The 27,933-nt window shown below is 41.5% G+C and overlaps 1 protein-coding gene across 1 annotated transcript; it reads left to right on the top strand.

Moving 5' to 3' along the window:
• Nucleotides 1–22,662: 22,662 nt before the first annotated feature.
• On the top strand, nucleotides 22,663–26,276 carry ATP5MC3 (ATP synthase membrane subunit c locus 3). Its single transcript, XM_043577104.1, has 5 exons — nucleotides 22,663–22,795; nucleotides 22,981–23,089; nucleotides 24,270–24,347; nucleotides 24,879–25,072; nucleotides 25,759–26,276. Exons 2-5 carry the CDS (start codon nucleotides 23,051–23,053, stop codon nucleotides 25,871–25,873), a joined length of 426 nt encoding a protein of 141 aa, XP_043433039.1. The 5' UTR covers nucleotides 22,663–22,795; nucleotides 22,981–23,050; the 3' UTR covers nucleotides 25,874–26,276.
• The last annotated feature ends 1,657 nt before the right edge of the window (nucleotides 26,277–27,933 follow it).

The raw sequence follows: 27,933 nt of genomic DNA, 5'->3' as shown, positions 1-27,933 counted from the left end.
CTTGGCATCTTTTAATGTAATATCCCCAAACGCTCTTCTACTGGTACTTCACACCCCTGTGTCTCTCAAATACGGAAACCTCACCTTATTCCCAGCCAGGATGAGATCTGACATCCAAAAGTTTAAGCTTCAGTCTAAATTGAGATAACAAAAAACCAAACAAAAGCAAAAACGAAAAAAACCTTTACGCTCTAAACTTACCCAGCATGGTAGGTAGTATATTTGACTAAGAAGCCAAGAGTAGGAAGCCTGAAATATCCACTAATTTTCTGTGCTGTCACTCCCTGTTTCACATCGGGGCACATGATCATATTTGCACATCCCTGCAAAGTGAGTGGGAGAAACTACTGACCGCCTGGCCACTCACTGACCATTCATGATCTCACACACACCATATTCACTACTGGGAAGCTCTGAATCGATGACAATTCGGGTTCCTGGATGAAATCTTAATATAATTTATGAAAAATTAAACAAATGGTTGGTTTCCCTTCGATTTTTCAGCAACTAATGCAAGATGAGCCTGGCGGCCCATGATACTACTATCGATTTTTGTTGAGGTCCAACTTAACCCTGGAAAAAACAAAGTGAGATGAGGGGTTAAGTGAGCACACTCAGCTTCCTGTGGCAGAATCTCAGTTCTGGCACCTACCAGCCATGGGACCTGGACAAGTAACTCAGTCATGTTGTGCTTCAGTTTCTCTATCCATAAAATGGAGAAATGAGAGTTCCTATCTCACACGGTGGGTATGCAAATTAAATGGGCTAATGTATAAAAGTCTATAGTAAGCTGTGATTAAGTGGTCCCTATTCTTATGAACAGTGGTTACATGTAATGATAATGTGTGTGGACCTATTATTGCTAGCCCTCAGCCTCGTTTTCCTTGCCTCAGTCTCGCCCGGCTCAACAGACCTCCTGAAGGAGTAGGTCATTCAACTGTTGTAGCAAATGAACAGAATAGGTCACAGCAAAGTCCAAGAACATAGTAAGGCATCCATTGCTCTCAGACAACAAGGTTCCAGACTGGATTCAGCACAAAGCCCCTAGGCCCTGAGGTGATATTCTGACCTGGTGGCTTTCAATTCAGGTGTCTCAACAAGCTAGGAGGTATTTGGAAATGTTTGGAAATATTTCTGACTGAATACAGCTCAAGAATGCCACTAGCATCAGGGAGCTTGGGTGGCTCAGTCACTCAGTAAGTGTCTGACTCTTGATTTCAACTCAGGACATGATCTCACAAGTGGGATCGAGCCCCATGTCAGGCTATTCACTGACAACACAGAGCCTGCTTAGGGTTCTCTCTCTCTGGTCCTCCCCTGTTCATGTGCACAAGCACGTGCACGCTCTCTCTCAAAATAAATAAGCATTAAAAAAAAAAAAAAAGAATGCTACTGGCATTTAGCCAGTGTTGCTAAATTTCCTCAAATGAATGGAAACCAAAATGGCAGTAACACCCGCATTGATAACAAAGAACAGGACGAGATAGGCCCCGGTGTGATGACTGGGGCATAAGGCAGGTTACCAGAAGAGAGACATGAGAACAAGAACTAAGAATGAGCACCAAAGTATAACTGAGGTCCATGGCATGGTAGTCTATAAAGGAATACCCTTGAGATGAACATCTGTGGAGGGAAGGGACTATCTTAGTCTATGTGGGCAGTTGTAACAAAACACCACCAACCAGGTGCCTTATAAACCAAAGAAATTATTCCTCACTGTCCTGGAATCTGGAAGTCCAAGATCAAGGCACCAGCATGGTCATATTTTCTGGTGAGGACCCTCTTCCTGGTTCATAGCTGGCATCCTGTTGTTGTGTCCTCACATGGTGGAAGGGACAAGAGAGCTCCATGGGATCTCTTTTAGAAGGCCACTATTTTCATTCATAATGGCTTTACCTCCATCACCTAGTCACCTCTCTAAGGCCCCCTACCAATACTATCACCTTTGGGGGTTAGGATTTCAACATATAAATTTGAGGGAGACACAAACATTCCAAGCATACAAGAGACAGAAGCAAAACTGAGCAGAAATCAAGGTGCCTCCAGTGACTCTATGGAAAGTGCTGGAGCTAGAATGGTCCTTCAAAGTTGTCTCGAGTTGAGCTGAGATATCAGTGTCTTTATATTCCCCATTGATCAATCACTGCATATGGGCTGCCCTGGAAAGGGAATAAGCTTGGGCAAGGCCATTCTCCTTGGTTAGGTAATTGCTGAAAGGGCTGACAACTGAAGGCTGTCTGCTGACAACACTCCTCATAGCTGGGTGAATAAGTTCCATTGAAAGAGAATCTGAATGGCACATCACAAGGACAGATAAAGTACGTAGAATAACATGGAATCCCAGTGATAAGTGCCACAACACTCTCTTCCAGGTCAGCTATTGGCATGAGTTCCCTGACCAAACATATTCATCCCATGTTCAGAGCTTGGCTGATGGTCTCTGAAGTAGGGAAGTTGCATTTTCTCAGGACAATGCCCGCTTACCCTTACTTGGAATGGTCTGAAAGAGGGGATTGGCCAATAAAGCCATGGAATTTTTCCAGACTCTGCAGCAAGACACTGTTGTCACATTCTCTGTTCTTGGATGCTCAAGCCCTGAGTTAGGCAATTGATATGTTCAACCTTCCAGCTCAGTCCCACCCCATTGGTATGCTAAAGAGAACCAAACACGGTCATGTTTAGGGGCTGCCTCTCTCTCCTCTCACCAGTCTTGCCTACGAGGGACTAACAGCAGCCTCTGCATAAACCTCTGTCATAGAAATTCAGTTGGTAGGAATGGGCTCTTGACACCAGTTCTGATTTATTCAGTGCTCCAGACCTTTTCTTGAATGCATTGGTTTGGCTGGGACTCTCATTCCACCCAGTTTGGTCAATCTATTTTTTGTAGGGTCTGGCCCATATTCCTGATCCCCACATGCTCTCTGGGATCCTGGATGCATCTGAACCAAAATAATATCCCCCATGGAGTTTCACCACCATAGTTACTGCTCACAGACTCTGGCTACAGGATCCCAGCTCATCTTATCTAATACCTTAATTGGGGTTTTGTGATTTGGACTTCTGGTCCAGCTTCCTTGGAAACTGGTAGGGTCAGTCCCCCAAACCCTTGCCCTGTAAAACTTAAGCTTACTCTCATCTTCTTGTAGATCCACTGTTAGGGCTCTGGGATGACCATTGGCAAGTTATATATCCTATGATTCTTTGAAGCCTCTTAGAAGGATGCTTCCAAAGTATAACTTTCAGGAGTCCTACTGCTATAATAATTCTATTTTAGCCATATACAGATAATAGACCTTAGCCCACAATTTCCTTGGCTTCCTTACTTCCCAGATCTCAGTCTTTACCCCCACAGATAGGACCATTTTACTTCATACATCAAGGAAGTGTTCCTCTAAACATAGCAACCCCTTTGCTAGAACATGACAAAAGACCATAGCTCAACATCTCAGACTCCCTTGGGGGCCTCCCACTCAGGTTTGGTTTCCTGTCTGGTTTGTGTTCTTTCTGCAGTTGACTGACCACACACAATAAGTAGTTTACACTTTCCAGGCTATTTGGGGTAAAGTAACTCCAGTTCTCCCCAAACTCTGGGCAATGGTTTTGCCGCTTACAGGTTTGCTGTATAAATAATATCCTAACCATTGAATACTAATATTATTCATTCAAAAAAGACTCCACACACATTCATAGAGACAGAAAGTAGAATAGTGGCTGCCAAAGGCTGCAGAGAGGGGATGGTGGGCAGTTATTTTTAAATGGATATTGGGGCTCCTGGCTGGCCCACTGGGTAGAGCATGTGATTCTTGATCTTGGAGTCCTGAGTTCAAGCCCCATGTTGGCCATAGAGCTTACTTTTAAAAAGGAGGGAATAAGGGCACCTGGGTAGCTCAGTCAGTTGAGCATCCACCTTTGCCTCAGGTCATGATCTCACATTTCGTGGGTTCAACCCCCCACGTCGGGCTCTGTACTGATGGCTCACATCCCTGAAGACTGCTTCAGCTTCTGTGTCTCCCTCTCTCTCTGCCCCTCCCCTTCTTGTGTCTTGTCTCTCTCTCTCTCTCTCTCTCTCCCAAAATAAACAAAGATTAAAATTTTTTAATAAATAAATAAATAATAAAAAGGGGGTATAGAATTGGAGAAGACGATAAAGTTCTGGTGATGGATAGTGGTGATAGTTGCACAACAACGGAAACGGTCTTAATGCCCTTGTACCCTACGCTTAAAAATGGCTAAAGTGGAAAATGTTAGGTATCGTTTCACACGATTTTTTTGTAAGACCCAAAGCAGCAACATTAGTCTTTCACGTCACTCCTATTCTAGTTAGCTACTTTGGTTACAGGGGAACAAATATTCACTCAAGTTTCCACAAGTAATGGCCGTCGATTTCAAGAGTCAGGATGGAGCCAGGATCACGTGGCAATCAGTGAACAGGGACGTGACTGGAACAGAAACCCAGGGACCCTCAGAGGCAAGAGCCATGACTCCTCTCAAGTGCTCCATCACAAACATGCCTCAGCCTCCCCCTGGCCCCGTTTCTCCTACATGTCTTCCTACCCCTTCCACTAAAGGAGTAGATAGATGCCTCTTCTCTGTGTTTTCTCTTTCTCCCAGCTTCTGCTTAATTATCGTCTTACTTTCTTCACAGTGTAGCTTCCTTATAGCCCAGATTTGATCTTATTCTCTATTCTACAATATATCCCCTCTATACATCCTTTCTTATCAGTTCCTTCTGTTACCCACCTCATATTTTGTTTCCCAAGTCAGGTTCCCATGAGTAAGCCTGTGATTGGAATGGCTGTGTCTCAACGAAAAGAGCTTTTTGAGCTAGGCGACCCCACAAACTGTTCCCAGTCTATATTGTGGCTCTCTGTAGTACAATCAGCCCTATGAAAAACAGACGTATATGATACAAAACACAGCCACCTTCATCTGCCTCTTTGGCAGAGGTGGTAGGTGTAAAAGACACTGTGATGGCCATGCCCAGTACAACCTCATTTTCTACACCTTCTTTCCTTATGCTCTAGAATAATAACCCCTTTCCAGGCAGGGTCACAGCAACTGCATCTGGGTCAATGACATCTTTGGCATCAGTATATCTCAGGGGCATCTCTAGTATCTGATGCAGCAAAAGACCACATGACTGACCTAGAGCTTACAGCAGCAGCAATATCTACAGAAGCCTCCCGTGCTCTGTGGACCCCCAACCATACCCATATCAGACAGCATGCCTTAGGTGAGAACACATGCAACACCAATGTAAGACATTTAGCTTTATTTTATGGCACATTTTTACCCCTGCTAGTTAATTATTATGTTCCTAATTTTGGCATGGCCATAATCTAGAACCTTCTTTGGAAAAATATATCATTCTGAATCTGCAAATTATTTTTAGTTCTTGGCTATTGAATCTTACTAACACAACATATCTAGCACATTTGGCCTATAACAAGTACACTAATGATTAATGTTTGAAATAGCACATAAGAGTTTATTGTGTGGGCCACATGCTAAATAAGATATTCCCCAAACCTGGTGATATAGAAGGCTATTCCTTGAGACATCAGATCTGGCTGGCTGTGCCCTGGAGAGCAGACTAAATTCATCTGCTGGCTCAACTCCAGCTCTTCAGGGCTTGAAGCTTCTGGGCAGGAAAACAGGCAGAAAAGCTGCATTGTGGGTGCCCCCAAGTGGGTATATTTTGATGTGCACGCTGAGGATTTTCTGGCCAGCTCCTCTTGCATTAGGTTATGTCTGTGAGGTACTTTTGAAGATGAAAAAAACTTCTAAAATGTGTATGCTTTTCAGCATACATCTTTTATCATATACTATCAACTGAAGCGATAATGTTTCAGATCATCACAGATTATTTATTTTTGAGTAAATATCTTACAGGAAAGTTTTCAAGTTACACAGCCATTGAAAGGTGTGGAATAGGGGTACCTGGGTGGCTGGGTCAGTTAAGCATCTGACTCTTGATTTCGGCTCAAGTCATGATCCCAGGGTCATGGGACTGAGCCCAGGGTTGGGCTCTGTGCTGAGCGTGGAGCCTGTTTAAGATATTTCTCTCTCTCTCTCTCTCTTTCTCTCTCTCTCTCCCCCTCCCTCTCCCTCCCTCTCCCTCTCCCTCCTTCCCCCTCTCCCCCTCTCTCCCCCTCTCTCCCCCTCCCCTTACCCTCTCTCTCAAAAATAAATAAAATGAAAAAATTTTTTAAATAAAAAAATTAAAATGTGGAATAGAAAAAGGATGGACTTTGGTGTCAGACGAAACATCACTTTGAACTCTGAGTCCCTAATGAATTGTATATCCTTGGGCAATCCACTTAACCTTCAGAATCCACAATTGTCTGATTGTTAAAATGGGAGTTAGGAGTATTCGAAAGAGTACTTAACTAATAGAGCTGTGTTTTAGGTAGATCACATTTCATGTAATGTAATAAGGACAGTGTCCTTATTAATTGTATTAATTACTGTAATTAATATAATTATAATTATATTAATAAGTGTCCTTATTATATTATAATTGCTCAGTAAAGTATCATTTATCTTTTTTTCTGTAAACAATATTGTTTGATAGACATATGCAAAGGAAAATATTTTTATTGATATTATTTGAAATTCTAGGAGCTCCCCAAAGCCTTTTTGATTAAATTCATCTCTTGCTTAAATCGGTAGGTAACTCAAGACTTATAACTGAGAACTACGTAATGTGTATAATCATGGCAGTGAAAAAGAGTGAGGTTTCCCTGTATTCCTCAAAATTTTCAATGTCATGACAAAGAAGGGCTAAAAATGTCCTAGGGGCGCCTGGGTGGCGCAGTCGGTTAAGCGTCCGACTTCAGCCAGGTCACGATCTCGCGGTCCGTGAGTTCGAGCCCCGCGTCAGGCTCTGGGCTGATGGCTCAGAGCCTGGAGCCTGTTTCGGATTCTGTGTCTCTCTCTCTCTCTGCCCCTCCCCCGTTCATGCTCTGTCTTTCTCTGTTGCAAAAATAAATAAACGTTGAAAAAAAAAATTTAAAAATGTCCTAAATTATAGCAGACGATGAGACATAACAACTAAATGCAGTATGTCATTTTGGACTGGATCCTGTATTAGAGGGAGAAAATTCTAGAAAGGACCTTATTGGGACAACTGATGAAACTGGAATGTGGACTGTAGATTGAATAAAAATATCTTATCAGTGTTATTTTTCCTGAATTTGATAAGTAAACTGTGATTATGTAAGAGAATCTATATTTATGACTGTGTAATTGATATATTCACTTCAGGTGTATAAAAATAATTCAACATTTGCATATAGAGAATCTTCTTGTTAAGAAATATACACAAAAATATTAAGGGAAATGATGTGTGCAGCCTACTCTCAAATGGTTTAGAAAAAAAAGTGTAATATGTCTGTGCATGTGTGTATAGATGATAGATGTCTATAAATATGGACAACTCTATACATATGCTCTGTGTGTGTGTGTGTGTGTGCATATCTACAGACAGAATAAAGAAGAGAATATGAAAAAGTATAGAAAGTGGTAAAAATCAGTGAATCAGGATAAGGAGTAAACAGTAGCTCTCTGTATTCTTTTTGAAACTTTTCTTTGTTAATACTTAAAGCTTAAAAATCTAGGTTTAAAACTTTTTATATAATAATTTTGAAAAGATAGAAAAGTAGTCCCCTCAAAAAAGACCTGATAACTCTCCAGTACTTTGAGACAAACCCACAAAATTATTGCAAATTATGTTATGTGTTAAAGGAACATCTACTCTCTGAAGACCACTGAAAGATATTAACTAATTCCTTTGAAATTGAGAATTAAGGCATAAATTTTTTTCATGAGGAAGAAAATTTATGAGCTGTAAGAGCTCAAAGGAACTTTAGAAATCACCTGGTCCAAACTTCCTTCAAAGGCAGAAAATCATTCAGATTTCCTTAAAATACATCACCCATTCTTAATCTATAGGATAAATCACTCTATACTCATTTCCTAATGATTTAGATTATTTATCACTCATTATTCTGAACATTGTAAATAAAAGAGAAAGAATCAACTATTTATTCTGTCTTTTCTGTCCTAGCTGTAATATAAGGTAACAAATAGTTGATATGGGAAAGTTCTTCTTTATAAAATAATTCCAGCTACTAAAAGAAAAAAAAATTATAGAAAAAGAATATCGCTATATTTCAATCCTCAGAAATAATCATCAGTGACTGCTAAAATCATTAAGCAGAAAGCTGATGGGGAACTTCATAATAGATAAGTCATGCTGACCTCACTGATCAATTTTCATATCAGAAAAAAAGACAACCCGACATTATGTGCCACCTAAGTAGTGCACGTAAGAAATGCACCACCTGTGAAGGATATTTTAAGAAGAAAAAAAAAGCTGACCAAGACTCTAGATCCATCTACCAATTTATAGGAAATATAGAGCTCTGATGAACATGCTAAATGACACCATGAGGGGGCGCCTGGGTGACTCAGTAGGTTAAGCATCTGACTTCAGCTCAGGTCACGATCTCGAGGTTTGTGAGTTCGAGCCCCGCGTCGGGCTCTGTGCTGACAGCTCGGAGCCTGGAGCATACTTCTGGTTCTGTGTCTCCCTTTCTCTCTGCTCCTCCCCTGTTCACGCTCTGTCTGTCTGTCTCTCTCTCTCTCTCAAAAATAAATAAACATTAAAACAAAAAATAAATGACACCATGAGGATAAAACTAGCAAAACCCAGAATGCGGAAAACTCTATTTGACAAACAACCAAGATTCTTGAACTAACGCATTTGAAGAGTGAGGGAGAATCTACAGGCTAAAACAGACTGAAAAGACATACTATAACTAATAATGATGCCAAGAACTTGTACAAATTCTTAATTTCAACCAATGAGCTGTTAATATTAAGAGACACTCAGGGACATCTAAACACTGGCTGCATATTTGGTGATATTAAGAATTTATTGTTAGATCCTTCAGGTATGATAATGGTATTGTACCTATGTTTTTCAGGAAAGAGTCCTTATAGAAACTCACACTTACAATTAAACATAATTCTATGTTTAATATATATTAAACATAATATAAATGTTTTGACTTCTGAAAATTGTTTCAAAATGACATGGGGTAGGTGGGGAAGAGGTGGGTGAGAAGGAGAATCGAAGAAATGAGATTGACCATGTGCTGATAACTGTTGAAGCTGGGTGATGGGTGGGAATTAATATACGATTCTCTTCACTTTTGAATCTGTTTGAAATTTCCATTATAAAATTTAAACATTATTTTTAAAAGATTGAAGTAGCTATGTGTTTACTGAAATTGAAACCCTACTAACATGTACATTTATCGAAAAATCAAAGCGTAACTTGTTTGCTTTTTATTATGGAAAAATATATATAACTTACCATTTTAATCATTTTGAAGTATACGGGTCAGTAGCGGTAAGTACATTCGCACGTTGTGCAACCATCATCACTATCCATGTCCAGAACTTTTTCAGCATCCCAAACAGAAACTCTGTCTCCACGAAGCAATAATTCTCCATTTCCCCTCCCCTCAGGGGAGTCCTGGTAGCTTCTACTTTACTTTCTGCCTCTATAAGTTTGCCTATTCTAAATACATTACGTAAGTAGAATCACACCATAGGTATCCTTTTGCATTATTTCACTTAGCATAACGTTTTCAAGATTCATCTACTGGTATAGCATGTATCAGATTCTCATTCTGCCTTAAGTCTGAATAATACCCCCATTGTGTGTTGCACCACATTTTGCTTCTCCATTCATTTGTTGGTGGACATTTGTGTTGTTTCCTCCTCTTGGCTATTGTGAATAAAGCTGCTGTGAACACTAGGGTACGAGTATCCGCTTGAGTACCTGCTTTCAGTTCTTTTGAGCATACGCCTAGAAGTGGAACGGCCGATCATATGCTAATTCTATGTTTAACTTTTTGAGGAACCATCGCATTGTTTTCAACAGCAGCTGCACCATTTTACATTCCTACCAGCAATGCACAAGGAGTCCAGTTTTCCAACATCTTCACCTACGGTTGTTACTTTTCCTTTTTTAAAATAATAGCCATTCTAATGGTTGTGAAGTAGAATCTCATTGGATTTGCATTTCCCTCATGGTGAGGTGGTGCAACTTATCATGTACTTATTGGCCATTTGTATATCTTGTTCGGGGAAACATCAATTCCTTTGTCCATTTCTTCATTGGGTTGTTTGGAGTTTTTCATTGTTTAGCTGCAGGGGTTCTTTACATATCCTACATATTAATCTCTCGTCAAATATGTGATCTGCAAATATTTTCTCCCATTCTGTGGGGTATCTTTTCACTCTCTTGATAATGTCCTCTCATGCACAAAATTTTTAATTTTGATGAAGCCTGATTTATCTATTTTTCCTTTTGTTGCCTGTGCCTTTGGTGTCATAGCCAAGAAATCATTGCCAAATAAAGTGTCATGAAGATTCTCCCCTAATTTTCTCTTGAGAGTTTTATAGTTTTAGATCTTACATTTGGGTCTTTAATCTATTTCAAGTTCATTTCTGCATATGGTATAATGTAAGTGTCCAACTGTTTTGCATGTAGTTATCTAATTTTCCCAAAACTATTTGTTAAAAAAAAATGTAAGTTTTTATTTAAAAAAACTTTAAACTATATTCATACACTTCCACATAAAAAACATAGTGAAAGATCTGGCAAGATATACACTATAGTATCCTTTTTTCAGTAGGCTCCAAACCCAACGTGGTGTTCAAACTCACGACCCAGAGGTCAAGAATCACATGCTCTACCAACTAAGCCAGCCGGGCACCCCTCCACTATACTATTAATAGTGATTACTTCTGGAAAGGAAAACAATCTGGGGAGGAAGATACACAAAAGCTACAGTTTTTGCTGTACGTAATCTTATATTGTTTAGGTTATTTATAAGCCTGTATTTATATATTACATATATAAATTTTAAAAGATAGTTCTAGTGGGGATATTTTTCCTATTTGTCTTTAAGAGAAAGTTGATTGGATGTTGAAGCATGGGACTAGTAGGCCAAGGGTTGATATTCTGGCAAGCTAGAGGTCCAAATTAAATAAAAACTCTGAGGTAGGAGAACTGTAGCGTGGGAAGGAATTAGCAGATCTCAAGGGTAATGCTGTTTGTCCAGATAATCTGGCCGCAGCAATAGCAAATAGAGACAGTTAAGAAGACTCGGTCCTGATTCTTCACCTCCCACCTACCCCCCAATCTCCCACCCTAATTTATTCCATTTTTAAGTCTCAGCTGTCTTTGGATAGCATAGATTTTGCTGAAATATGTAAGAGGTAACTGAAGACTTAGAGGTCTCGGTAAACTTTGCCAGAGCAAAGCAGCCAAAGGTACAAAGAGGTTTTTATGCAATGGTTTTTTGGACAATGGCAAGTGGACTATTTTGACCAGACCAGAGGGTTTTCAGAGCAGACTGGCAAGGGGACAGGGGGAAAAAATCTTAATTTTACATTAGTTAGTATGCATTTTATTTTTTAAAAAATTTAATGTTTGTTTATTTTTGAGAGAGAGAGACAGAGTGTGAGTAGGTGAGTAGGGTGACAGAGAGAGAGAGGGAGACACAGAACCTCTGTGAGAGGTTCTCTCACAGAGAGAGTTCTCTGTGAGAGAGTTCTCTCTGTGACAGAGAGAGGGGGCTCCAGGCTCCGAGCTGTCAGCACAGAGACCGACACGAGGCTTCAACTCATGGACCGTGAGATCATGACCTGAGCCGAAGTCGGTCGCTTAACTGACTGAGCCACCCAGGCGCCCCAGTGTGTATTTTATTTTAGTTTTCACCCATGAAATATCTTTTGGAAAGCAGTCTCCCAATTGTATATAATAAATAAAATGCATAAATGACACATAAGTCTGAAGGAGACGAGATGAAGACAAGTAGACTAAGAGTACACTCGTAGTAGAAAGACATTGGCCTAAATAGGTGGTTTCGGTGGGGGAAGAAAAGAAAAGAATACATGGAGACTTGCTGCCCAGTGAGTCCCTGGACAAGACCCCTGGATAGTCAAGAAGGGTGAATATGGAAGCCTATGACTTTTACCCTCTAGTGACCTATCCACGACTGGCCCTCACTCTATTCCCTTTCCACCCAACACCCTGCCATTGATGACCTTCATCCTACAGGGTTTTATATCCTAAGAGCAATTTGAAGGGCAACCTAGAAAGATATTCCTAGCTCTTCTTCTAGAAGTCAGTGTGGTTCTGAAAGTGCTCTGATGCTTTATGCTTAACAGCATTTCAGCAACATTATATATCAGCTTCCTATAACTGCCTCCCCAAAGATATCAGTCTTCCCTTCTGATACACTTCTGCCCAGTTTCTTGGATACCTGGCTCTTCTTCTGGCCTCCCAATTTCGGGTGCCCAGGATGGGCCTGGTCCTATGACCCAGTCAGCTGGCTAGTATATCTACTATGCTCTTGGAGATCATGCCATTATTGGTCAGAGCACACCTCTGCTGCTCATCTCCCTGACCTTGTACTAAACTAAGATCCATAATGAATGACCTATCCCCTACAATGTCAGGCAACTCAGCTGCCTGCATTCCAAAATTAAGTCCCCATCCCATCTTTGATTTGCCTCTCCAGATTGATAACCTGTGCCTGGAATCAGACAAGAAAGAGTTTGACTATTTTTAGCTTCCCGTGGCTGCTGTAAGAAACTACCACAAACAGAGTGGCTTAAAACAACACAAATTAATTATTTTTCTGTTTTGGAGGACAGAACTCTGAAATGGGTCTCACCAGGCTCCACAGAGTCATGAAAATCCAAAAGTAAAAAGGAAAGAAAGCATCACTTAGAATGATGCACTGGTGTCATATAGAAACCCGATAATTCCCAAAATTGACATAAGACCCTGTCTGTATCACATGGCACTAGGACTAGGAATATGACCCTTAAAGACCTCACTAGGGCTAGAATAGCAGAAAAGTTAGATAAGCAAGAGTCCTCTCACACATTGTGTTAGTGTCGTGAAACTTCTTATCTCTTAACCCGAAACTGAATATCTGGGTCCATTGAATATCAATGGATTTAACTTCTTGAAGGAGAGCAGGACACGTAATTGTCTTAAAAAATAGCTGAAACTGGCAAGATGCCTTGCAATCACATATAAGAAACTTCAGCCAAGATGGAGATAAGGTATATACACACACGTGCACACACACGTTGTGCTTTAAAACAGGGATAGCCTACCATAACTTCAAGTGTAATTTAAAAATCACTGGGGTGCCTGGGTGGCTCAGTCAGTTAAGCGTCTGACTTCAGCTCAGGTCATGATCTCATGGTTTGTGAGTTCGAGCCCCGCGTCGGGCTCTGTGCCGACAGCTCAGAGCCTGGAACCTGCTTTGGATTCTGTGTCTCCCTCTCTCTCTGCCCCTCCCCTGCTCATGTTGTGTCTCTCTCTTTCTCTCAATAATAAACATTAAAAAAATTTTTTTTAAATCATTATGTGGGGCTACAGCCAAGCCCATCACCAAGAACTGAAAGTCAACATTGAATAATGCTTCCCTGGGGCCCCTGACTGGCTTGGTTGGTAGAGCATGTGACCCTTGATCTCGCGGTTACAAGCTTGAGTCCCATATTGGGTGTTGAGATTACTTAAACATAAATTATTTAAAAAAATAATAATGCTTCCTTTAGGTTTAATTAATGCAAGTACCACATAGGGGATAATGTAATAAATTTTATCAATGATTGCAAACTATTAAAACTTTCCTAACATCCTGGTTTTTAAAACATCAGAGTAACTCACACTGATGGAGCACTTGGGTAGCTCAGTTGGTTAAGAGTCCAACTTCGGCTCAGGTCATGATCTTGTGGTTCATGACTTCGAGCCCCACATCGGGTTACCATCGGGACAAAGCCCACTTTGGATACTCTGTCACCCTCTCTCTGCCCCTCCCCTGTTTGTGCTTTCTCTCTCAAAATAAACATTTTTAAAAAACTATTAAAAAAAAGTAATTCACGCTCATGGTAACCTGTCAAGTAATACAGTGATGTGTGAAGAAAAAGTTAACAGTCTCTCCCTTCCTTCTCCACCCTCTTGGCTCAAAAATTTATTGAGTGCCTTTCAATGGGCCAAGCATGTTCTAGACTCTGTGGATACAGCAAAGAACAAAACAAAGTCCCTCCCACCATGGACTTACAGTCTAATGCAGGAGCCAAATAATGGCAAGTAGCAGCAAGTGTTATGAAGAAATATTAAGATACGTAAGGGATCCAGGAAGGCCTCTCTTAAGAGGAGACTTGAGCAAAGCCTTGAACAAAATGGAGTTGTAAACCGAGTGAATATCCAGAGGAAAGATGGCCCAAGCTAAAGGCACAGACGTGCAGCTCTGTGAGATGCTCTGTGAGATGAGGAATATGGTTGGCATACTGGAGAAATAGCATGAAACAGAGTGATCAAGGAGCTACGTTTTTATCCATCTATAGAAACCTTTGCATTTACCCTGTGTAGTTATGGTACTGACTAGATGCAGTTAAATTCATTTGCTTCATTTACCTTAAATTTTTAGGGATTTTTTTTACATTTACATTTTTTAAATTTTTTAAACATTTTTATTTATTTTTGAGAGACAGAGACAGCACACGAGCAGAGGAGAGGCAGAGAGAGAGAGGGAGACACGGAATCCGAAGCAGGCTCCAGGCTCTGAGCTATCAGCACAGAGCCCGACGTGGGGCTTGAACGCATCAACTGTGAGATCATGACCTGAGCCGAAGTTGGAACTGAGCCACCCAGGTGCCCCTAAGTTTCCTTTCATAAATGGTTTGTGTGGAGGGGTCCCAGGCTAGCTCATTTGGTAGAGCGTGTGATTCTTGATCTTTGGGTCATGAGTTCAAGCCCCACACTGGGAGTAGAGCTTACTTTAAATTTTGTTTTCATTTTTTTAAACAAATCAATTAAGACAAATGGTTCTCATGGTTCATGCTGAAATGATCACTAAGAGATTAATATTTGACATGGATGGAAGTTTAGAAGCTGGACACTGGAGAGAGGTGGCTTCAGTAGGTGCTCCCATGGAGAACCTCGCGTAGTCAGAAGTCACCATGAAGATACCAGCTGCTGGCAGAAAAGAGCAAGTTGACTAGGAATGGACCAAAGGCATTGAAAAAAGAAGTGAAAGGGTAACCGCAGACAGACATTGCTTATTTCACAACTCAGACTTGTGGCGGCTTCGGTTTATGTCCCATTCCCGCCTAGACTAGGTTGTATCAGAGACTAGATCAATAAAGGGCTCTGGTAATTTGGGTTTTCAGTGACTGCGTTAAGCACATGAGAGTATAAACACAGAGTCCTTCATAGCACACAAAAATGTTTGAACAAATTCACGCCACAGATCAAAAAAATGTTCGTCAGTTTCTCTTAGATTGAACTTTGCAATACTAGAAAGACAAAGGCATTCTACAGATCATCCTTAATTTGAACAAAGAGACTACAATCTTAGTCGAAAGAGAAGAACAAAAAAAAATTATTGCAAACTACTTTGTACGGACTAAATCCCTTATATCTTATTGAGCAAAAATTTATTGAGTGACCACTATGTTTAACCCCCTGTGTCAAGTGCTGTGGAAGACATAAACATGAATTAGACCTAATCCTTGCCCTTGAGAATCTTACCATCTGTGCCAGTTATCAACTTACGACTTCTCAGCTACAAATCCATCCTTCTTTGCCTGGCTTCCCTATTCTAGAGCTGGACCCTATAGGCATTTCTGTTTTGACAACTGGAAGAATGTTAGGTTTTGCCAAAAGAAGACCATGGAAAGACCCCTGTGAGGCCAGAGCTGGAGGAAACAATTTTCTTCCCTCTGATGTGGAGCCTGTGGATTGGTTTGCAAGAGAGGCCTGGTTATGCTCACCTCCGCAGTCCTCCTGGTTCACTTGTGGCAGGTGCCTCCAGCAAAGTCCGTCACCACAAGGGGACTATGAGTTCCTATGACAGCTATGCCCTCTCGTCTAACCTCTATGTTCTTCTTTCTGTTCACTCTTCCTCAGCCAAGGGTGGTCGCTCTTCTGACAGCTGCTACTTCTGTACCCCCTTTACAATCCACTCTACCCTTCTTAGTAGTAGATACTTTGTATTGGTTAGCAATCTCTACGTTCAATTTTCCTCATTCAAATTACTAAACTGGTCTCTGTCTCCTGGCTGGTCCCTGTCAGATATACCATGGAATATGGAAAAAAGACAGACGTAAGTTAATGTAAATTCTGTGGGAAAAGAGCCATTTCTGCTGTAATCACAGCCCAACGACCAAAAAAACTTCAGAGATGTCGATTCCTGGAATTATATGTCAGTTTGTGCTGTGTTCAGCTGCATGTAACAGAAAACTGACCTCAGTGGCTTAAACAAATAGAGGTTTTTTCACATATGACATCAAGTCCATAAGTAGACAGTTAAAAGCAGCTCTAGCTGCTAAAAAAAAAAAAAAAAAAAAAAAAAAAAAAAAAAAAAAAAAGAAACAAAAAAGTTAAGAACTCAGTCTCCTTTTAGTTCCCAACTTCTTCATCCTTACTGTTTGGCTTCTATACTCATGGACACAAGATTGTTGCTTCACCTCCAGACATTGGATCCATATTCCAAACAGGAAAAAAAAAAAAAAAGGAAAGGAAAAAAAGAAATGAGCCAGTTGAATCTACACTTTTTGTACACATTCTTAGAGGCAATACCAAGTGACTTTAACTCACATTTCACTGACCATTCCTAACTGTAAGGAAACCTGGGAAGTTCAGTATTTTTAAACTGCGGACAGTTCTTAGTTCTGTAACTAAGAAAGGGAGAACATATGTTGGATAGGCAATTAGCTGTATCTGCCACAAATTAAATGAAAAGTGAGTAAATTACTTTTTTTTTTGTCTATTATTGAAGTACAGTTGACACACAATGTCATATTTGTTTCAGGTGTACAACAATTCTATACAGTCTTCAGTGTTCGCCACAATACATGTAATCACCACCACAAGTCACCGTACAACATTATTACGATATTATTGACTATCTTCCCTATGCGGTGTCTGCTTGGCAAGAGGCAAGAGGGACCTGATCTCATATCCACATACTTATTCATTTTCTTCTCACATAAATAGTCTTTCTACATGAATCATCAACTGAGACATAAAATTGTTTTTTCCTCAATAACTAGCGACATCTTACCAGAAGAAAAAAGGGTGGAATAATATTTACTGTATTAATATACTGTTCCATGTAACTCCTTAATATAAATTTTAGCCTGGACCATCTGAACCTCTGCGAGGCCATAAAGAGGTACATTTACGCTTTGGCGTCATTTAGTAAATAATCTATTCCACTACACTGGATGGCATGACAGTAGCTAAAAAAATTGTAGAGGAGTCAAAAATGAAGTTTAGGAACAAAAATTTCTGCACCAGAAAGTGATCAGTAGCCTAGACAGACCTGAGAGTGTTAGGTTTTATATAAGGGGTGCCAAGAAGTGTTTTGTAAGTATCATCCCATCTCATCCTAGCTCAAGTCTTTCTCAGTGAGGCACTTTTTTTTTTTTTTAATGTTTATGTATTTTTGAGAGAGAGACAGATTGGGAGCAGGGGAGGAGCAGTGAGAGAGGGAGACACAGAATCTGAAACAGGCTCCAGGCTCTGAGCTGTCAGCACAGAGCCCGACATGGAGCTCAAACCCACAAATCGTAAGATCAGGACCTGAGCCAAGGTCGGACGCTTAACCAACTGAGCCACCCAGGCGGCCCTAAATGAGGCACTTTCTAACCAGCCCAATCTTTTTTCTTAAACTATTTCCCTTATCACACACCACACAACTTAGTCCTAGAACATGTACTAATTTGTGTTTGTCTCCAATTCTTTATATACCTTAGTTTAATTTTTCATATACCCCAATAATAATGAAAACTCTTACATTTTCCTGTATACTCACTATGTTCAAAGAGAGGACCCAGTATTTATCTGACTTGAATGATCCTATAGAATTAGCACAGGTTTGGAGGTTTGTTTTCCTTTAAAAAAGATAAAGTGAGAAGCACATGGGTGGCTCAGCTGGTTAAGTGACCAGCTTCGGCTCAGGTCATGATCTCACAGTTTGTGAGTTCAAACCTCACGTCGGGCTCTGTGCTGACAGCTCAGAGCCTGGAGCCTACTTCAGTTTCTATGTCTCCCCCTCTCTCTACCCCTCCCCTGCTCACCCTCTGTTGTCTCTCTGTCTCTCAATAATAAATAAATGTTAAAAAAATGTATAAAAAAATAAAAATGAGGGGCGCCTGGGTGGCGCAGTCGGTTAAGCGTCCGACTTCAGCCAGGTCACGATCTCGCAGTCCGGGAGTTCGAGCCCCGTGTCAGGCTCTGGGCTGATGGCTCAGAGCCTGGAGCCTGTTTCCGATTCTGTGTCTCCCTCTCTCTCTGCCCCTCCCACGTTCATGCTCTGTCTTTCTCTGTCCCCAAAATAAATAAAAACGTTGAAAAAAAAATTTTTTTTAATAAAAAATAAAAAATAAAAATGATAAAGTGATAGCAAATTAAGGCCAATGACATGAAACAAAAATTTTAATAAGAAAAGCAAAATAGTTTTATAATAAAGTCCAGAATATTTTAACTCACATTTCTGATTTTCACTTCCACAAATAATATGTATATTTTTAAATCACACTAATGTGAGAATTAGTATTAAAATGAAAACTCTCAAAAGCAGGTAGCTTAAACATCTTTCCATGTGTCCAGGTTAGAACTACCTTGCAATACCTTTTTTTTTTTTCTTTTTTTGAGAGACAGTGAGAGAGAACCCAAGCAGGGGAGGGGCAGAGAGAGAGAGAGGGAGAGAGAAAGAATCCCAAGCAGGCTCCACACTGTCAACCCAGAGCCCAACATGGAGCTCAAGCTCACGAACAGCAAGATCGTGACCTAAGCGGAAATCAAGAGTCAGACATTAGGGGCGCCTGGGTGGCTCAGTCGGTTGAGCATCTGACTTCGGCTCAGGTCATGATCTCACAGCTCATGAGTTCGAGCCCTGCATCAGGCTCTGCGCTGACAGTTCTAGAGCCTGGAGCCTGCTTTGGACTCTGTGTTTCCCTCTCTCTGCCCCTAGCCCACTTGCACTCTGTCTCTGTCTCTCCCAAAGATAAGTAAACATTAAAAAAGTTTTTTTTAAATAAAGTCAGACACTTAACCAACTGAGCCACCCAGGTGCCCCCCGTGCAATAGTTTTAACAATAACAACCCCATTCCACCCCAGAATTTCAAGGAAAGGGGAGTCAGTGCATAAGACATGTGATTCTATCTGGTTTTCTCTGAGTTATGCCTGGAGTTCTGAACTGAAATTGCCCACATTAAGGTGCTGCTGCCTCTTAATTACTTAAAAACAATTTTAAAAATTTTTATAAGGGGTGCCTGGCTGGCTCAGTTGGTGGACCATGCAGCTCTTGATCTGGGGGTCGTGGGGTTGAGCCCTATGTTGGGCATAGAGATTAAAAAAAAAATGATGCTACTGCCTCCACATGGATCTCAAAGGAGGAGTGAATATTTTGAGGACAATAGCTTCTGTTTCAGTTACCTATGGCTGTGTAATAAACCACCCTAATACTTAGTAGCTTCAAACAATAACCTTTTCATGGCGTTTGATTCTGTGAGTCAGGAATTTAGGCAAGGCTCATTTCTGTTCTATGTGGTGTTGGCTGGGAAAACTTGATTAAAGCTAGAGAAGCCAACGTGGCCTCACTCACATGTCTAGGGCACCTCAGTTCTCTGTCATGAGGCCCTGTCCAGAAGGTTTCTCATCCGTCAGCCATGTAACCCATGTTTCTTGATGTGATGGCTGGCTTCCAAGGAGAGAATGAAAGTTATGAGACCTCTTACTTAAGACCTAGTCCAGAATTCACAGTGTCACTTCCAATGCATTCTTTGGGTCAGAGCAAGTCATAGGATTAGTCCAGGTTTGGGTGCCTGGGTGGCTCACTCGTTTCAGCATCTGACTCTTGATCTCGGCTCAGGTCATGATCTCACAGTAGCAAGCTTGAGCCCCATGTGGGGCTCTGCACTGAGTATGGAGCCTGCTTGGGATTCTTTCTCTCCCTCCCTCTCTTGACCCCCCCCCCCCCCCCCGCTTGTGCACACTCGCTCTCTTTTCTCCCTCAAAATAAATAAACTTAAAAAAAAAAAGATGATCCCAGATTTAAGGAGAAGGGACACAGACTCCATTGCTTGATGAGTGGCAAAGTCCCATCGCAAAGGGGCATGCAGGGTAGGAGGGATTGCTGCACGTATATTTGGGAATGCTTGTCCATACTTCTCTTTATTACACCATTCCTTTCGTCTCCAGGCCATCATCACCCAGGCTTATCAGGTACTGCCAAACTGTGAGGTCATAACATAAGATGATTGTTTCCACGATTTAAGAAAAAATACGAAGAGAATTGAATACTTCCAAAGAAGTCCCCTGTACATCATTGTGGTCTCACTTTACTCCTCTCAGAAGGTGCCGTTTTTCTTCAAACTTCCTCAGTGTAAATATCCACCCCCTATCAACATGGCTGGTGTCACTCAAGATCCACTTCTCTCTGCTACACACACACACACACACACACACACACACACACCATTCTCACAGGTTAACACACCTGTTCTTTGAACACCTCATATTCTTCATAAATACTTAAACTCTGGTAGAACACACCAAGGACCTATTATTGCCTCCTCTTCTAGGCCAGCTCACCTACTAATCGACATATTGACAGTTGGGAGCCTGGACTATAGATTGCACCTCTCCCTACCATAGGCACCTAACCCAAATACACCCTGGAAGTGATCCTCTTAGGAACCCTGGCTTCTCTCCTGCTTCCTCCTCCTCCTCAACAGTTCCTGCTACTCATTTATGGCTGAAGAAATAGGAAGTTCCCTTACACCATCTCTGTACACAAATCCGCTTAGACTAGTTTTTCCCTAAGAGAGTCTATTATTGAAGTATAGGATACGTGATGGTTAATTTTGAGTCAACTTGACTGGCCATGGGTGTGCTTAGATTGAGTATTATCTCTGAGTATGTCTGTGAAGATGTTTCTGGATGAGATTAGCATTTGAATCAGTGGACTTGGTAGACTGTCCTCCCCAATGTGGGTGGGCATCATCTGATCCATTGAGGGTCTGAATAGAACAAAAGGCAGAGGAAGGAAGAATTTGTCCCCTTTCCCCCCATCTCACTATGGAGCTGGGACATCTCATCTCATCTCTGGCACTCAGACTGGGAATTACACTATTAGCCTCCCTGGTTCTCAGACCTTTAGATTCTAACTGAATTATACCACTGGCTTTCCTGGGTCTTCAGCTTGGAGACAGCAGATCATGGGACTTCTCAGCTTCCATAACTACTTGTACTAATTCTTCCTAAATAAGTCAATAATTAATTAATCAATTAGTCTCCCACTGGTTCTGGTTCTCTGGCGAACTCTGATGAATACAGAGCTTTGTTTATTCTACTGTAGGCATCACAGGACACTACATACTTCAGGTAAGAAGTAAATACTTGAGAAAATAAATGAATAATCTCTCTTTGAACTGTACGTGTGAATTTACATGAATTATCTCTATTTTATGGCTAAAAATCGAGCCTAAAATGACTAGCATCCACGTGATTTTGAGCCATTTGTGTTTGAAGTTGGATCAGTGACACATTCTTATTCATTCTTCATGTGTTACTTCTGAGGGCTTCTCCCCAGGGTTGCTGCTAGATGATACTGAACCTTTGTGCTAACTAGAAAAAGGATGATCCTCTGGGTGGATGTTGTCCCATGCCAACTCTCTAGGTGGAGTGGGTGTGATTTCAGCCCCCAGCTATCCCTTCGGCTCGTCATACTAGATGTTTAATCTTTTATGTTGGCTTGTGTCACTGCTAGTAGTCATTTGTTAGAACTACTAAGTAAAATTTACAGAATTTTAGATCCACCAGAAGTTCAGTAGGAGCCATTTTTTTCTGAGACATTTCTGCATTCATCGAAGAAGATGATGTGTGCAAAGTTACCAAAAACAAGTGTTAAAGTTGGGTGGGTTTTGAAAATACTCAGACTTTCCTTAGTCCCATGAAATACATCGCATCCCTTACTTTTTCCAAGCATAGGGCTGGAAGAAAAATTGACCTCCCTTACTTTACAAAAGGCAACTTTATGCTCAGTCACACAACTTTTTGATCTATTCACATGCTCATTCCTTTGTCCCAGTATTTCTAGGTCATGTCTTCTGTCGCCCAAACGATTAGCCATACTGGAATACTTTTCCAGATTCCTTTAAAGAAATGTGCTTTGCTGGGACCTAATTTCGTCGGTCAAGCAGTGACTGAACTCCTTCCCCACGCACACACAGAGTCCAGTTTCACAAAAAAGGAGAAAGACCGGGAAGGGGGGCCCCTCCCGTAATGAAAGAACAATGAAAGAACAACTGATTAAAAGGCCAAACCTCACAAGGTGCCAATTGAAAGAAAAAGTCACGCTATCCTCCGGCCAGCTCAGATCAAAGGGGAACAACCTGTTCAATTCTCTCAGCCAGGGCCAATTTTCAATTTCTTCTTTCTGCTTCTCCTCCACCACCCCCTGCCCGCCAGCCCACCTGTGTGGGACTGTCGTTGTCCTTCCCAACTAGTTGCCAATAAAGTTGGTACAAAGTGACCTTGAGCGGCTTCCCTACTGCCCCGTTTCCCCGCCTTCTCCATCCGGGTGCCGCGGCGCGGATAAGAGCCGGACCGCGCCTGCGCGCCGCGCGCCGCTCCTTCGACCTCTGCCGCCGCAGTTGCCGCCGCCACCTCCCGGGAAGGTAAGCGGAGGGCGCGACAGCCGGGCCTGGCCCGAACGGAGCGGCGTCCAGCCGGGATCCATTCATTCTGCTGGCGCCTTGCTGACGAGGGCCCGAGCCGACGGCGTGCTCGGGAGCCCGCGGGACGTGGGTGGGAAGGACGGGCCCTGGAGGGCACTTGACCTTAAGCCCCTTTACTTCCGCAGAGGGGAAGCAGAAGAGCCCACGTCGCCATTCACCCACGTCCTCCAGCCGCGCCGCCCCGAAGACTGTAAGATGTTCGCCTGCGCCAAGCTCGCCTGCACCCCCGCTCTGGTGCGTAGCCCAGGCTGGGCCGGGACGCGGAGGGCCGAGCTCTTGGCCCGGAGCGTCCACGTTGTTGAATGGGGCACGGCACACCAACTTCGGGGGACAGTTCACCCCTTCACCTCTTAGCCTCTGTGTCCTCTCCTGCCTTTCCTTCTGATCCTGGGGCACCTCGCTCGGCTCCTCCCCACCAGTAGGGCGGTGGGGCTCAGCCGCGGCCTAGTTGTCACGCTTCGCTCGCTGTAGGTCAAACCCTCCTTGCAGCTAGTGCCGGAGCGGCCCCCTCCCCCACCTCCTCGGTGACTCTGGGGTTGGGGTCGGCGCGAAGGTTGGGGTGCTGTTAAGGATGCTGGGGGCCCGTGAGGCCTACTTGACCGCATTAGCGTTTTCCATTGCCCATCTGTAGGTCAAACTCGCTGCTGCAGAAGGAGGGACTTTGCCTCACCCTGTGTGGGCGGAGGAAGGTGGTGGAGGAGTCGAAAGTCTTTCTTCCTGCCTCTGGCTGTCATTTCCATAACCATTTTGGAGGCTTTAGGTGAAGTGAGGATGTGGGGGACTTGCCTTAGAGAATCAAGTCTTGGTTCTGAAGGGATTTTCTGTGACCTTAGTTTAGTGGACGGTCAAGGGCAGAGACGCTGGACTGCGAGACATTCCTTATGGTCAGAGTATTTCCCCGATGATTCGTACGTTGGTACAGAATTGCTTAAACTGCTTTTTTATAATTAACGGACATATAGGAATATCTTGGAAGTTGTGGGATTCATATTAACTGATGGGCTATTTTAAATGACCAGCTTTTCTAGCAACACTCCGATATACTTGTTGCTGCACATAAGTTCACTGAAGAATGTGGCATGTGTATTGCTGTTTTTCTGATCTGAGTTGTGGCACCACAGTAACTGAAAATCTAAAAATAATGCTTTCTTTCCACCAATTGTTCTTAGAAGTTTTATTCAGATTATTACAAATAGGTTATGTACCACACTTTAAGCTTTAATTAGCAACTTTAGAACTATTGAAATACCTTCATGGACTGAAAATAATCAAACAGCAAGATACCAGACAATACAGAAAAGTCATAAGCTCTCTGATTCATTTTTGCTGCTTGCTTTTTTAGAACTCCTGGTACAAGAAGGGTCATTGAAGTCTTATCCACTGTTAATATTTGGGATATTTTTTTCATTCATAGATCCGAGCTGGATCCAGAGTTGCATACAGACCAATTTCTGCATCAGTGTTATCTCGACCAGAGACTAGGACTGAAGAGGTAATAGCAGTAGTAATAGAAATTGAGTAACCCTACCAAGGAAGTCCTGTGGTTTTAATCAAAGGGGAGGAAAAACCTCATTTGTGAATGGTTTGAGAGCAGTCTTTTTCCACCCTTTTGTCAAAAAAAATAGTGCAGAGGATAAGCCAATGAAAGGAACTTCTGTATCCAAAACTTACCTACTTGAGGTGTCCAAGAAATGGAGTCCAGTCCGTCTGTATAGTTAAATATATAGTTTTGAATGCCTGTGTTTAAGATTACACTTGCTACAGTTATTGAAAAGCCTGCCCTACCAAAAAGCATATTCAAATACACTGTCTCTTAATTTTCAACAGCCTTATAATAGATATTGTTCTCCCTATTCTACAGCTTTGGAATTATTCTAAACTCTTGATTTTTCCATTGTGCCACACCACCTCCTATTCAGACTCAGTTACAAAATAGAGAAGTAGCTACCATTTACAGGATAGTAATTAAAATAGCTACTTGTGATTATCGATTTGACCTTTGCCTTTATTTCCTTTTGTCTAGGGCTCTACGGTATTTAATGGGTCCAGGACTGGTGTGTCCCACCTAATCCAAAGGGAGTTTCAGACCAGTGCAGTCAGCAGAGATATCGATACTGCTGCCAAATTTATTGGTGCAGGTGCTGCCACTGTGGGAGTGGCTGGTTCTGGTGCTGGTATTGGAACAGTCTTTGGCAGCCTTATCATTGGTTATGCCAGGTAATTTCTATCACCAAATAAGCTACTTTAAGAGCATGCTTGACATAGTTGGAAACTTGGAAAACTAGTCAGATAATAAGTACTTTGTATTAAGGGCCAACTCTGTGTCTTGCATTGTATTTTGAGGGCTTTGCATGCATGAGCCCACTTAACTCTCACAACACCCCTTGGAGATATACTCCAGGTTACCTGTGAGGGATGAGCAACGTAGAAATTACACTGATTGCCCAAGTAGCTAGTAAGTGTCAGAAAATAAATTTTAATTCTGACTTCAGAGTCTGTACTCTTGATTGTGAAGCTGTTTTTGGAACATAGTTAACAGCACAGTCTTTAGAAGTATCAACTTCCGTTTTATTTAAGACCTTATTTCTAAACTCTTAGAGCTTAAGACGTACAGAACATACTTTCACAGGGATAACAAGTATGTCTGAACCCCTTAAAATGGTTGAAGACTAACCATGTATATTGACATACAGAGTTAGCTTCCTACCTTTTCCCCATGTGATTAGGATTGAGGAGAAAGGAATAGCAAAGGCAGAAATAAAAGAGAGCTGGGCAAATACTTTTCCAGGATTCACCCAGTTTACAAAGATCCCACAGTAATAATCTGATTCTTTAGCATTTACCAAACATTCTGAAATTCAAATATTTCAGAGTAACAATTATATGTGTTGTGTCTCTTTTAGAAATCCTTCGCTGAAGCAGCAGCTGTTCTCATATGCTATCCTGGGATTTGCCTTGTCTGAAGCTATGGGTCTCTTTTGTTTGATGGTTGCTTTCTTGATTTTGTTTGCCATGTAACAGAAATTACTGCTTGAAATGTTGGCATTCATATTAATTACGGATGTAATTCTGTGTATCTTACTGTGACTCCGAAAACTATAGTGTTGGTGTCATGGAAATGTACGTTATTTCCAAGGTCATTTCATTAAAGGTAAAAACTTTAATTTTTGCTGTGATTTGTACTTACCTAAATTTAGATCATCATAAAGAAGAATATGCATTCAGATAAATGCTGTATAAGTCAGAGGAAACTACGGCTGTTGGCCCATGATGAAAAAGATCCAATTTCATGAAAATTCTCTTATATAGTATTCTGCATATTGTAATTTGTAGGGCTTTTGGTTATCCATATAAAGGAGAAATATGTGTTTTCAGCTTCTATGAAACATGATAAATTAAACCAAAATAGTTAATTGCTTGAGATGGTTTTGTGTTTTTAAGAGCTAACATGAGTTATAGGGTCTAGCAATACCTAGGAGCAGAATTACCTTCCAAGACTAACTTGGCTAGTATTACACAGCTGGATCTAAAAATAAATGTCAGCTTTTTAGGAATTGAAGTCTTGTTAAACTGGGGGGAGGGGTTGCTTTTCAGTTATGTCTCACGTTTAGCAATTAAGTGTCCTATAACAAAGTAGAGTTTCTAAGAAGAAAATCTAATTAGCATCTAGTTTCTTACTTGAACAAGGCTCTCGTTAAAAACCAAATACCAAAAAGTAAGCTGAATTGGCTATATTTTTAAAGCCAAAAGTTGCTAAAGCATTGGTTATCACTAGAATTTGGGGATGCTAGTTGATTCAACAGTACTTTGTTTCTAATACTACATGGAGTATGTTAAAAAAGAATATAGAAATTGTACCAGTAAGATTTGATGTCTAGATCTTGGGAACCAGTTGTGGAAGGACAAGGGTATGTGCATCACACAAGTGCCACTCCCTGTCCTAGGAACTTAATGTATCTTAGGTAATTTAGTCCTCGATGACAATCTTCCATAATTAGGGAGGAAAGATGAAGAGAAAAAAAAGCCCAGAGGGGTTAATTCCCCAAATCACATAGCCATTAAGTGGCAATGTGTCAGGGTCCAGATTCAGACCTTCCTTGATTCCAAAGCCCATGCTTTGATTTTTTTTTTTTTTTGCTTTTTCTTTCTTCCTTTCTTTTTTCTTTTTTTTTTTTTTTTGTAAGGGATGACAAAGGAAAAGCTGACTTGGGAGAAACTGTTTTGTTATAGAATTTAAAGCAAAAAATGGAAGTATAATTTTACAGATAGCCTTGTGGGCTTGAAAAGAGGAAAGGAATGGTGTTTGGTATGGAGTAGATTTGAATAAAAGCAGTGCAGAGCAGCAGTAAGAACCCAGCTCCCGATAGTTCCCTGAGTTGGTAATGAACCTCGTTAACCTCACTTTATGACTACCCAGTAATATTGGAAAGTTTGTTAACACAAACTCATAAAGAGCAGTGAGGATTATTCAAGTCTGGTTATTGACAAGAAGAAATGACAGGTAAAAGGGGCACTAAGCAACAGCAAGCCAGCCCATTGTTCAACAGGCTGACCTATGAGCTTCAACTGGGTAAGGAATGAGTAAAGCCACAATAGTGACAAGTTGGAATAAAAGGCTGGTCAAGGGGATTCTGGAAAGATGGAGTAGGAAGCACCAAGAATCTTCACCACCTACACAGCAATTGCACTGTCTGTCTAATAGAACTGTTTTGGAACTCTGGTCTATTAATGGCTTGCAACTTCCAAAGGAAGGCTTGGACTGTAAATTGGGGTTAATTTCAATTTCAGGTCTTCATAGAGTAGCAGCTGCCAACCCTCAGCCCCAGCCCCAGGGCAGGCTACTATGTACATCTTCCTGGAGCAGCTTACACACAGCTTACAGGAGCCAGGGTAAGCAAAATGAACCCTGCCCTCCAAATACTGGTCATCAATGCTTTTATCACAGATTGCTACTTCTGATTACAGAGGTACAGATAAAGACGAAGGTGGCCATTGTTGCTGTACCTCCCTTAATTGTTACAAGCCCCTCTCCACTCCCAACTGAACTGACTTCAGGGGATGCAAAGAGCTGGTATTCA

The sequence above is a fragment of the Prionailurus bengalensis genome, chromosome C1, assembly GCF_016509475.1.
Source record: "Prionailurus bengalensis isolate Pbe53 chromosome C1, Fcat_Pben_1.1_paternal_pri, whole genome shotgun sequence".
Taxonomy (NCBI): domain Eukaryota; kingdom Metazoa; phylum Chordata; class Mammalia; order Carnivora; family Felidae; genus Prionailurus; species Prionailurus bengalensis.
The sequence above is the reverse complement of the archived record's forward strand: the minus strand, read 5'-3'. Positions and strand labels throughout refer to the sequence as shown.